Genomic DNA, 13,786 nt, shown 5'->3' with positions numbered 1-13,786 from the left:
AATGTAATAATAATTTATAATATTACTGTTTTACCATATTTTTGATCAAATAAATGCAGCCTTGGACAGCGTAAAATACCTATATCAAAAAACATTAAAGCGGTCCTATTATGCCCTTTTACGAAGTCTTGATTTCGTTTTTGGGGTGTACTAGAATGCTTTCAAGCTTGATTGTTCAAAAAACACATTATTTTTCACATAATTTACATAATTAAAGCACCTCTCTCCCCAGTCTGACTCAAACGCATTTAGAGTTCATGTTTCGATGAAGCCCCCCTTTCCGAAATACGCTGTGATTGGTTAGCTGGCCCAGTGTGTTGTGATTGGCAAACAGGCCTCGCACCTTTTTTGCATATTCCGTGGACGGGGATTATTTAAACGAGTGTCATTGTGACTTCACAAGATCCGCAAAAAACTTGTAGCCCAAACAAGTCGTTCGTTGTAGCTGGATTCTGTTAAATAAAATATCTCCCTTTGGAGTGGACTTTGAGCTTTGCAACCTTGCAGATCTTTTTTATGCTCAAATAGCAACATTACACACTAACTAAAGTTGAAAAAGTGAAAAAGCATAATATGACCCCTTTAAAAATCTTATCAACTCCAAACTTTAAATGATAGTGTATTTTATACTTATGAATGCAGGCAGCTTTATGATCTCCTATTAAAGAGTACATGCAATATTTGTCATTTAAAATGTAAAAAAAATGTTTCACACTACAGCAACTAGTAAAGGCAAAAATGGAGGAGTTAATGGTAAAAAAGCAAACAAACTGACCAACTTTCCATAATATAATATAATATAATATAATATAATATAATATAATATAATATAATATAATATAATATAATATAATATAATATAATATAATATTTATAATATAATATAATATAATAGACAACTAGACTTAAATATTATTTACACAACTTCACATAATAACTGCTGCAAAGTCTTCTGGGCCAATCCAGCAATGTGAAAAATTTCCCCAAAATCTTAAACATCTCCTTTAATACCTTCATTTTGAAAGCACAAAGAGAATGACGTAGTTAGAGAATCCTTTATGTAACGCTTTATTTTAGCCTAATTAAATCTGCTCCTATCATCCTTTGCGGCCGGTGGTGCGTAGACATTTTACACTTCAGAAGGAGTTTGTAGAAAGCCTTTGGAAGTGTGATAATTTGGGGGCTGCACAGCACTCTTGAACGCACTGGATTACCATGAGGACAAATACACCATTAGAGAGCTCTCACTACACAAAAGCAAAAACTGCACAAATATTCGGTCACTTCCATACACACGGACATGCACGTCCTTGAATGTGCTGTGCACATGAACATTTTCTGGCAGTGGTAACTATAAAAACTTGAGCAAATCCTCTCAAGAATGTGTGTCTTTGGGGGTCTGTTTCACCTTTAAAGCTAAAAACAGCTTTAAATGAATAAATTTCACACTGTGAGAGTGGTGACTGATAAGATTACTTGAAGGACACGAGAGCATGAAAATTAAGAGAGGGAGAAAGACAGAGAGAGAGAGGATGTGGGGAGTGAATGAGCATTGAGGGAAACAGTGGCAAGTTCATCAGCTTTATAACCACTAGTTACACACAGAGTTTGGTTATTTACAGGAGTGACAACTGCACTGTACAAACAAATATAAAACAGTTTTTTTTTGTTTGTTTTTTTATCTCATATGTGTCTCCTCAAGAATTTCAGAGGAGATCTCAATAATGTCTCAAACTATGCTCAGATACAAAAGTCTGCAATTAAATTTGTCATAATTTCATACTAAAATCTTACTGTGTGTAAACACTTGTTACATACTGTACACTACTATCAAAAAGTTTGGGGTCGGTAAGATTTTGTAATGTTTTTGTTTTTTTGGTGCTAAAGAAACATTTCTTATCATTGTCAATGTTGAAAATCGTTGTGCTGCATAATTTTTTTAGAAGAATTCTTTGATGAATAAAAAAGAACAACATTTAGTTGAAATATAAATCTTTTGTAACATTATAAATGTCTTTACTGTCACATTTGGTAAATTTAATGCATTATGGCTTAATTCAAGAAGCCTATTTGTTTGTTAAAAAAAAAGACCCCAGACTTTTGAATGGTAGTACTGTATATGTGCAGTTTTTGAAATAAATTGTAAGAAAATTACCTACATTTCTAAATTTTAAAACTAACTGGATAAGAACTGTGAACCAAGGTTGATGTTTGCTTTAAAGCTACACTGTGTAATTTGTTTTGTTGATTCTAGGCAAAAAACACTTAGTTCTTTAAAAAATATATGTGCTCATTAATGTATATTTACTTCTTTCAAGTAATAAAGTATTCTCGTAAGTTTATAATCTGCCATTGAAAGTACATACGGGTGAGGGGTTCGAATGCCGGTCGCCATGTTGCCCCTCCATCTTGAAACTACATTAGCCAAAGAGGGACATACCTGTAAATTCAAGCTTCACCTTTCGCGCTTTACACTCAGTGACACAGAGACGAATGCGAGGGGGAGATTACTCGCGACTGCCGGCAGATTTGGAAGATTGCTGATGGAGGATCACACGCCTATTCTCGAGGACATGTAACAGAGTCGCCAAGGAAGCGAAAGAGAGAATTAAAACGTCAACGCGACAGGCAAATCAGCAAGACCAAAGTCAATACTGGAGTAACTTTTCCCAGATGGAAAGAGCTCATGAGGAGCAAAGATTTTAAAATGGACGCCGAAGTTGCCTGCTTTCTTCTCGGCAGGTAATCCAGCCTATTTGTGTAAATTCGAAGTTTTATAGTTGCTTGTCTAACCATAGCATGGTTGTGCATAACGTCAGAACGACCTCTAGTATAACGCAAGTTGCGTTACTTTTCCTCACGTCAATGGTTAAAAAGTATTGTTTACCTTGTAACATAAATCTGTGCTGCGACGGATCACAGGTGATAGTTGTAAAGGCGCAATTGGAGGAAGTCGAACTGGAAGCCATGTTAATCTTGGAATAATACGGCCACCGTAGGAGTTAAAACGCCCTCGAAATTGAAAGGAACAGAAACTAATATTCACTGGGTAGTCATATACAATTTCACCGCTAGATGGGGGAAAATATCACACAGTGTAGCTTTAAATAAATAAAAAATAGAAATTTCTTTTCCATTAATAATTGTATTTATCCACTAAAACCATTGTAAGTTCAGGAGTGACTCCTATATTCTGTACACACATGTAACAAAAACAGGAGATTCACACAGAGAGAGAGAGAGAGAGAGAGAGAGAGAGAGAGAGAGAGAGAGAGAGAGGAAGCATCACCACATGAGAATGAATCTGTTAACTTATGTATGTTTACACGACAACGATATGCTTAAAGCAGAGACGTTTTTCCTTTGAGTTTTCCGCCTACAGACGACACCATTGTCAAAACGATCCCCATTCACACAGATCCGCGTAACGACTTAAAACGCTGGATTCTGCAAGCCACTAGATGCAATGAAACACTATAGACTGAACACGTTATATGCATGTGCATGATGTCATCGTTTTCAGGGATTCGCGTTTTTGTTGTTTACACCGAGACCGTTTTCAAAAGTTTGCGTTTTTAGGCACCAAAACGCTGTTGTCATGTAAACGAACAGCCAAAACACATAAAAAGTTGTATGTTTTTAAACAGCCCATAAAGCCTAAAAAAATGACAGCAATGCAGACATGAAGAGAGATTCAGTGAAATAGAGTAAACATTAGATTGAGGATTTGCAGGAAATCATCAATTCTAATCCCACCAGCAGCTACAGTTCACCACACAAAGCATTCATCCAGAGACCTTCCATTAAAACAATGGGTATAAGTGTGTGAGTGAGAGAGAAAGAGGCAAAAAGAGAGTGAGAGAGAGAGCAAGAGAGGTAAAGCATGAGGGAAAAATAAAGATGCTTTAGTGTGAGCATGTGTTATTTGTTTTATAGAGAGTGTATGTGGCTTTTGGCTCGATCACAATTGATGGAGGAAAAACCTAATTGTGACCAACATTACATTGGCAAAATAGAGCTGCCTAATCAAATGAGAAGCAGGGCTCTACTGCACTTAACATTGCATCTACTCTGTACATGCATAAGCTATAGGTGAATAGATTCCAAACTGTAGGACAGATATTATTTTATGGGGCTTTCAATGGTTTAGGAAAGCCCATTTATTTCAAAAGAACAATAAGCCCACCAAATATCTATAACAGGCATCCCTTTAAGAGGGCATCATTTTAAAAGGAACACCGTTTGTTTGCTTCCAATATAAAGGTTTAAATGGTTACTGCAGACTTCGTATTTGTACATTTTTAGATGTATGTTTGCAGCCAATCAAGAGAATGCATTCTGATAGCAGATGATTAGTTACGCAGGTTATGTGAAGTTTGCATCCCTCTCCATTGAGACAAGTGTCGAACGGATCATATAATAAAACCGCAAGCCAGGGTCCTTTCAACTCATGAACTGAAATCTGAATTGAATTGAAGTGCAAATGGAAAAAGACTTTAATAATGGCCATTCAAAGAAATTCAACACAACAGAAGAATTTCATTTGTTGAATACAGGTCTTGTGATTTTTTTTAAAGTAATTAATTCTGATTCTGATTATTTTAAAATAGTTATGCTGTACCACCTAGGGCTCTATCATACACCCGTTGCAATGCAACGCGCCACAAGTGTTTTTTGCTAGTTTCAGCCCGACACAGTTGTCATTTCCATGTCCTGCGCCACACTGTTAAAATAGAAAATTAATTTGCGGCCATTTGTGTGCCATGAAAACGAGGTGTGTTCGGGCACATTGTTGGTGCGTTGCTATTTTGAGGCAGCTGAACTAAACTGAAATAGAATTTTTTTTTGCTATTTAAAGAGCGCGTAAGTAATGTGAGCCTATAGGTGGGTCCACAACGCGCGTACACTTTGTCCCGTAGATGGTCAGCTCACACGCTTTAGACCATGCGCTTAGATCGGTAAAATAGGGCCCATTATGTTTCAGGAAATAACCCATATGTTGTATAATATGTTTATGGGCAGTTCATGCTGGAAAATAAAATACATATTATTACAAACTTAAAAACACTTACAGCAGTTGATTTCCTTTGAAATTCAATTAGTTTGAACTAAATTCAAATTAGAATTTTGTGAATAATTCTACAAATTAAGTTACTGAATTTAAGATGATAGATAGATAGATAGATAGATAGATAGATAGATAGATAGATAGATAGATAGATAGATAGATAGATAGATAGATAGATAGATAGATAGATAGATAGATAGATAGATAGATAGATAGATAGATAGATAGATCTGTAGCCCCGCCTTAGCTCTGAAGCAGGCTGCGATGTAAAGATTGCAATGCTGGAATATGTTGTGTGTGTGTGTGAGAGAGAGAGAGAGAGAGAGAGAGAGAGAGAGAGAGAGAGAGGCGCGGGCACGATCGAAAAGTCGCAAAGTGTTTACTTATATTTGTGTGCGTGTGTGTGTGTGTGTGTGTGTGTGTGTGTGTGTGTGTGTGTGTGTGTGTGTGTGTGTGTGTGTGTGTGTGTGTGTGTGATGAATGAAATGTTCAATTCATTCAGGTACAATTACCAAACATATCAAGGTCTTTTTGTCTTTTTATTAATTTAATTAATAAACTAATTATATCAAACTATTGTCAGTGCACTACAAATAAACTGGTTCTATGCCTTTACTTTATTAATAAAACTTATTTAAAAATACAAGGCTTAAGTAATTTATTTTCCTTTGGTGGTACAGCCTGAGACATGCACAAGCCTTCTGCATTTTTGTTTTGCTTTTCCCTCCATTGTACCGAACTCGTACCGAACCGTGATGTCTGAACCGAGGTATGAACCGAACCGTGACTTCTGTGTACCGTGTCACCCCTAATAGATAGATAGATAGATAGACTATAATATCATCTTTATAGCAACCTCAGGCAAGGCATTTATTTTCAAGTAATACTGAATATTTAAAGATGCTTTTTAAGAATCCCGAATGAGGTTAAATTCCAGGGAATTCCCACGCAGTTTGGACTAATGACTCTGATTTCAGACTCACCCTGACAGCACCCCCAGAACCAAGTTGAGCATGAAGAAAGAGCCAATGATGATGAGTGGGATGAAGTAGAGCCAGTTCCAGAGGTTCCCTGAAGCATCGTTGGCCTGCAATGAGACAGAAGTAATGAAAGAAGAAACTGAGAAGAAGCACAGGTACAGAGAGAATAAAACATCAGTGCGAGAACTCAGAAGAACCTGCGGGAGTTCTCACGGCCTCGAAATCCTTCACTAACAACCCCGGTAATAATCTCTTCAACAAATTGCACGATAGCACATCCATATCTATACAGCTGTAATCCTTTTTATTGTCCGGATAATTGGTTTTTTGGTGAGATCCCATAGTCTTTTTCAGTGTAAAAAAAGGAAATGAAAAGCAATCTACTCTACTGGTCATCGCTCTGTGAAGAAAATCCTTCTAGACTAGTGAGTGACACTGACAGAGTTTCACTATGCAGCAATGGGCCGTTCACAAAGCGTTTATGAGGCATGCAAAGACAAGATTTCTCCTAGTGGTCATTTATTTGCAAATTGCTCTCACATATTGTCTTGTAATTGTTAGGGGATCAAGGAGAATGCTGATTCAGCACACACATACAGATCCTTAAACCCCCTCTACTCTCTTACACAGCTGTTTCTACGGCAACCAGCTCGTAGTGCCTACCTTTGTCCCTTTATCTCTCTTGCTTTAGCTTTAAAATTGCATTTTTGGCAAGAGCAGTAAAGCATTCGGGGCCAAATTTCACTGCTGCATCTCCACTCCTCGGAGTATTGAATTTATTACAGCGCTGTAGGGAATTTGTCTGACCTACTTTTTCTTTAATTATAATTTATTTATTACTGCTAAAAAGTCTGTATCGGTTACTGTTGCATGCATCTGAATGAAAGATGACAGCACAAAAGTATCTCTTTAATGTAGTTTCTGTACTGGAAGCACTGCATAATTGGCACAGGTTAAATTGCTTAACCATTATACTGTCTCTCATGTCTGGTTAGCAGATGCTCTTGTCATTACTGTGGTAATCTGGTGAAGTCTGTATTCAGCATTCCTCCGCTATCACCCGAGGGAACACATACCTGTGATCCAATGCCTACAGAAAACACCTAACCCTCCAGACCACTGAGACAATGTCAAGCATTTCTGCTACTGAACACATATCCATTTAGTATGTCAAAACAATTTTAAGGCTTTAAAGGAAGTGTAGGCGATTCAACATTGTTCCATGCACCCTCAGAATGAGATGAAATTGTTTCAGTGGCATCTCCTTGATATCTTTCTTAATTTTTTTTAATTTACTAATCGGCCCTGTTATGAGACAGTTTTTTTTTCTTTTTTTGTATTATTATATATCTATTTTTAAATATTTTATACAAACATTCCATGTAGTTTCTCAATTAACATTTTAGATGGAATATACATTTCATGTTAGCAAATCACATTCTATGTGCATAAATGTTTATTTATTGCAACTGATAATAATAGGGGCAGAACAACTGTATTGTGTGCAGTCTGAGGAAATCAGGCACTGTAATGTTTGGGGGAAAAAAGTGTAACTAAAAATACATTTGAATAGGCATTGCCAATAAACTAAAATCTCACACAAAAAAAAAAGTGTGTGTGTGTTTTTTGTGTGTGTGTGTGAGCATTTCTAAACAAGATGTGTAAACTGTGAATAATAATAGTGTGATAAATATGGTAATCGAGCAATGTACTGCTGGGGCATGAATAAATAAAGCTGCGTTACTATTTTTGTTTTGCTGCTAGCATTTATGCTGTTGTTCTTGTGTTTGTTGACATCTTCAACTATTTTGTCATGTGGTAAGATCACAATACTCTTCTTTCTCAGTTCACTTATTAAACACATCTGCAAAACGGCTAGTAGCTATACTGTGGCTCCTCTATCCTTTAGACACTTATTATTTATCTGTAAATGAAACAAAAATGAACGAGAATGGCCTGAAATAAATTCAGAGACACCAGACAGTATGAACATAGAGGCTGTAATCAAACTCCCACAAAAGAGAGTTGGAGATTTGATTCATTTCCTATTGCACTGTCATTAATGAGACACAGCAGACTCTAAAGGGACATATATTCTCTTAGCTGAGAATAACTCTGTCTGTGCTTAATTATTCATATTTAACTGGGATTATTATTGTTTCTATTAATGCCTTTCCCTTACCATTAACATTGATTAGTGAGACTAGATTGGGTAACTATTGGAATTAACTATTGGAATCAAGTCCAACCCTCTGTAATTTCTCAATTCCAATTCCATTTCTCAATTCCAATTACATGACCCCCTTTGTCATCCAATATTTTCCCGTTGTTATCCACAGTGTTATTCGGTAAAAAGCCACAAAAAAAGAAATGAGAAAATAAAGACTGTACAATGTTAAGAAAATCATTTGAAAATCTTTTGGAAATGCTCCCAAGAAAAAGTGTCTGAAACACTAGAAAAATGTTTTTCGGGGGTGAAAAATCTTTTTACAAATTGGGTGAATGTAAAACATTACTGCTCTGTTCCAAGTGAGCTTTAGACATCATAAGCTAACATGAAAGTAAGAAACTAAACTAAACTAAAAAAAGAAATTCAAGAAAATGAAACAACAAAAATGTCATAAACATAAATTTACATAACCATTCAAAGATTTGGGGTTGGTAAGATTTTGTTTTTTGTTTTTCAAAGTCTCTTGTGCACAACAGGGCTGCATTTATTTGATCTAAAATACAGTAAAAGCAATAATTTAGTGAAATATTATTATCATTTCAAATAATGTTTTCTATGGTAATACAGTACATTTAAAATAAAAAGCAATTTATTTCTGTGATGTTAAAGCAGAATTCTCAGCATCGTTACTCCAGTCTTCAGTGTCACATGATCCTTCAAAAAATATTCTAATATGCTGATCTGCTGCTCAAGAAACATTTATTATTATTATCAATGTTAAAAACAGTTGTGCTGCTTAATATTTCTGTGGAAGCCATGCTATATATTTTTTCACGATTCTTTGATGAATATATATATTTTTTTAAACAGCATTTATTTGAAATAGAAATTTTCTGTGATTAATTAATTTAATGTATCTGTCACGATCACTGTAACTGTCAATGTCATCGTCACTGTCATCTGTTAGTCTCCGTTTGCACTACAGTTCCCAGCATCCTCCTTGTCCCACACCTGTCATTCAACACTGAAAAGAATCAATAAGTACAATAGTTCAGAGTATGTGAATATGGATCATTTTACCCAATAATTGAGCATACTATGCCTTTTTTATGCTTCTTAGAGTAATCACATCATGAAAACTCCATTGAAATCAATTGAAAATCAATTCTCCAGCATGGAGTGAAATTGGTGAGGTGCACTTAATTCAGCCTACAGTATGCAGATTGTTTTAAATCAGTCATTTATGAGGTTGAGTATTTAGGATGCTCCTTTAGAAGCAGTTGACTATAGGAAGTAAGGCAGATCACCAGGTTTTGGAACAAAGCTACTTATGTGTCTAGAGATAATTGGAGAAAACAGAGGATGAGGAAAAACGGATACCAGCTTCTAATTTCCCACTGATGTAAAGTTCTAGTGTCCGGGATAATCAGATTATCTCTATGAGAGCCAAGGTCTGGATGCTAAGATCTAGGAACATTCATCTGTCATTAAACCGCTCATCAAGGACCCCAGAGGACCGAAAGGCTAGTTTGCAGAAGGACACTTAAGGAGGAGAGAAACAGAGAAACAGTGTGCTATTGCTCAAGAGTGCAGTCATCCAGCGGTCACTACACTCATAATGGCAGCGGACTGTAAAAACAATCTGCACCCTGTCTGATGTCAACTACAAACTACCAAAGAAAATGTTTATTTTCCAAACTTATGTCTTTAATAAATCATGTCATCCACAAAGGACACCCGCAAAGAACAAAAAAACAACAACAGTATGAATTTCACTTCCAACCTCACACATACTACGAGATTGAGTGCAGTACGAATAAGGAGTTTATTTTATAGGTGTCTGGTCTTCCAGTAAAACACATGAACAGACAGGACTTGGCACACAGCTGTGGTGGATCCAAACACAATCCATCTTTAACAGCAGATTGATCAATAGGGCTATCATACTAACAATGCTGAATGCCAGGGAACATGGTCACCATATAGCACACAGATCACCCTGTCAGCTGAGTGACTGCACAGCATCACATGGCCACCTGGTAGACGCTACTGTTTAGAGTGCTACAGAGATACGCATTCAACACAATCTGACATAAATAATACAGTTACACACAAACAAAGTCAAAGTCTTGGGTTAAACCAGAAAAACATTACTGTGCTTGGATTCAAACCTGTCCGGATTCATAAACGGAGAACGAAGAAACTGCAAAAGCTGGAGTAAAACAAACGATCATTTGATTAAATTAAAGGCAGTTTGACTCGACGTTTTGCTCGCAAGTTGCGCTTTAGGCTCAAGTCGAATCCGTATGTTTGTCGTATGTAGGTTGGAAGCTAGTTGTTTTAATTTATAAAGGTTTTAAATATGAATATTTTTCTTACAAGACGACTGAAAGAAGAATGTCATATACACCTAGGATGACTTGAGGGTGAGTAAATCATGGGCTAATTTTCGTATTTGGGTGAACTATCCCTTTAAGAATATTTCATGAATCTTGTCCCTGGTCTAAAACTGTAGTGAGTAAAATTAACATAAGTTGTTATGAAATAACCAGAGAGTTCTGAAAAATTCATTGCACATGCCCCAAAAATAACTGGATGTCAGAGTTGAATATTTCAGAGATATTACGCCATTGCTCTGGCTACTCTTGCAAATGGGCTGCGCACTGATTGAAGCCTATCAGAGCTCTATTAGAAATGAGAAAATGAGGAACCGAGGGGAAGCATATTGATATCTGGAGAGAAGCCACTGATTTGATACATATACCCTGCTTTTCAGCCTGGAATCTGTAGTGAGGAGACCTAATTAGAGAGGAGACAGCTGACGTTAACACACAAAAAAGCACAGTAGTATTTTTATTGAAATATTTGCTTGGCAAAATGAGGGTATGTGATTGGGTGGATTGTCTGTTTAGGGATTTGATGTTGTGGAAATTTGAATTGATGTGATTGTTGCATTAAGAGGAAAGCACAAGTATTAACTTAAGTGGTGTGCTCATTATATTCTTTTTCATATTCTTTCTGAGCTCTCTCTCTCTCTCTACTAAGGTTAAAGCCCTGTCAGGGAATTGTCCCTGGTAAAGATGTGAACAGGGAGATGAGATATATGGTGACTGACTGGTGAGTATATCATAAGAACACTCCAGAGACTCACCGCGACCTCATCTAGCACAAGTCATAAATTCATCCAAATGGAAGCTCTTCTGCACAGTCAGAGAGGAATGCCATGCTTGGTCACTGTTTTACAACAGCACATATTTGTGTTCACTTATCACTATTTTTAGACTTGTATAAATGCACAGTTTACATAATATTTCATATTTTATGTATCCTTCTTGGAAACATGGCAAGAGCATACAGTTCAACCATTTTGGATTGTTTAACGGTGCAGTGTGTAATTTTTAGCGGCATATAGTGGTGTGGTTGCGAATTGCAACCAACAGAAGTTACGGTGGCCGACAGGAAAAGATGATGTCGTCGTCTGAGACAGCAGAGAGTAGCCAGTTAAGCAATGAGGTTTCTTTACAAAGATAAATTAAGAAATTAGGTTAACTTAATTATTCAATAAAACGATATGTTATTGCGAATATTATTGTTACTTGTTCATCATTGTGTCAAGTGTTTTATTTGCTGATTTTAGCTAGCTTCTTTGAACGAAGAACAACATAGTGACGAAACGCGTTTGTCTGTTCAGGGCTACTGTAGAAACATGTCGGCGCAAAATGGCGACTTAACGTGTAAGGGGACCCGCGGTGTATGTAGATAGAAATGGCTCATTCTAAGGTATTAAAAACGGTTCATTACTATTCAAAGACAGTACATTACGCGTTTACATGCAGGATCCATTTTGGAAAACAGTCTCGACTAATCTAGCCACGAACGCCGTGCTACGTTAGATTTCACTATGCGTAATTCCTATCGACCAGCTCACATAGCGCGGCGTTCGTTGCTCAGTCGAGACTGTTTTCCAAGATGGATCCCGCATGTAAACGCGTAATGTACTGTCTTTATAAAGTATCTTCTTATTAAACTGTCTGTACACTTACAAAGTTCTCAATGCTTCGGTTTGCATGTATGGACCCTCATTATGCTACCGTGTTAGTGTGAGACTATTTTGAGCCTTGTTAGTGGTATTAAATAGCGATTTACTTTTACTTACTCTGTGCCCCATATACTATTGTTATGAGCTAATCTGTTTTTAAAGATAAAACACTTTATATTCGATTATCATGAAAACGCATCTCAGGGAACGATCGACTCGGTAACCATGTGTTAATTACCCCTAGGTTCATTTTTCACTGGATTTGTCCTTTAAGTAAGGTCTTTATACACCACTGAAAACATAGTTATGTATATGATACTGCATTTCTGTCAACATATCCTCCTAAATATTACACAATGCACCTTTAATGGAATAGTTCAGCCAAATATTATAATTCTGTCATTACTCACCTTCATGTCGTTCAACACCTGTATGACTATCTTTTCTCTGTAGAACAAAATATCCCTTTAAATTCTGTCCTTCAAACAATAATGCATGGCTTGAATATAGCACACACGTTTTATGGACTACACTACCCTATGGGGATTTGTTTTTTGGCATTTTTCAAACTTTTCCACTTTCCATATGTGTAAAAAAAAACGTGGACAATTCCCTAAATATCTCACTTTGTGTTTTACAGAAATAAAACAAAACACAAAGTACAGATACTGAACACCATGAATATGAGTTTAATGAACCAATGAGGTTTGTTCTTGTGTCTCTTCAGAATACTTTAGTTAAACCACTTGATTCATATGGATTACATTTATGATCCCTTAATGAATACACATTCAATAGAGGGACAGAAATCTGTCAGATTTCATGAAAAATATCTTCATTTGCATTTTGAAGATGAAGGATAGAAGTTGGAACGACATGAAGGTGAGTAAATGAAGACAGAATTTACCTTTTGAGGTGAACTATCCCTTCAACAAAACCTTCATTTCTGACTGCTGTTATTTGTATAAAAACATTTTTATAAACTCCATTAACTAATGAAGAAGTCAGCTCAGTGCAGTTCTGCATACTCATAGTATCATAGGAAAACACATTGAACTGAGGAAATATATAAAAGGTCAGTGAAAAGAAAAGCATTATCTAAATTAAGAACAGAAAAGGTAGCAGCTTAGTCATATTTGCCCCTCCCTCAATAAACTGTATTAAAATACCCCCTTACTCCACTAAACCATCAAAAGGCAACACACAGCCCCAGCAGACCAGCCTCCTCCATTAGCCTAGTGCAGTATCATGTTGCAATAGCCCTTAGCTAACCACAGGACCATTAGCCTCTATCCGTCTATCTTATCCCTGTCATTCCGAATGCTGCTTACCACTTCAAGGACCAGATGTCTGCTTTATCATTCAATTAAACCAATATATACACTGTCCATACCATCTGAGGACAAACCTAACAGCAAAATGAACGTACAAAGCGGATTTTGTCAAACATACTTATCTTTTTAAAAGTGCTTTTTTTTAAAAAGGGAGCCAATCATCATGAGGAAAAATAAATAAATAAACAAAATAAA

At 36.4% G+C, this 13,786-nt stretch overlaps 1 protein-coding gene across 1 annotated transcript in view; it reads right to left on the bottom strand.

The window, feature by feature from the left end:
• Positions 1 to 13,786, bottom strand: part of cacna1ba (calcium channel, voltage-dependent, N type, alpha 1B subunit, a) — a 110,692-nt gene that overhangs the window by 63,191 nt on the left and 33,715 nt on the right. Inside the window, exon 7 of the mRNA XM_082169297.1 lies at positions 6,052 to 6,155. Coding sequence (XP_082025423.1) covers positions 6,052 to 6,155 — 104 coding nt within the window. The remainder of the gene's footprint in view (positions 1 to 6,051; positions 6,156 to 13,786) is intronic.

This window comes from Leuciscus leuciscus (genome assembly GCF_965113295.1).
Source record: "Leuciscus leuciscus genome assembly, chromosome: 5".
NCBI classification, from domain to species: Eukaryota; Metazoa; Chordata; class Actinopteri; order Cypriniformes; family Leuciscidae; genus Leuciscus; species Leuciscus leuciscus.
Note: the sequence above shows the minus strand (reverse complement) of the source record. Positions and strands in the feature narration are given on the sequence as shown.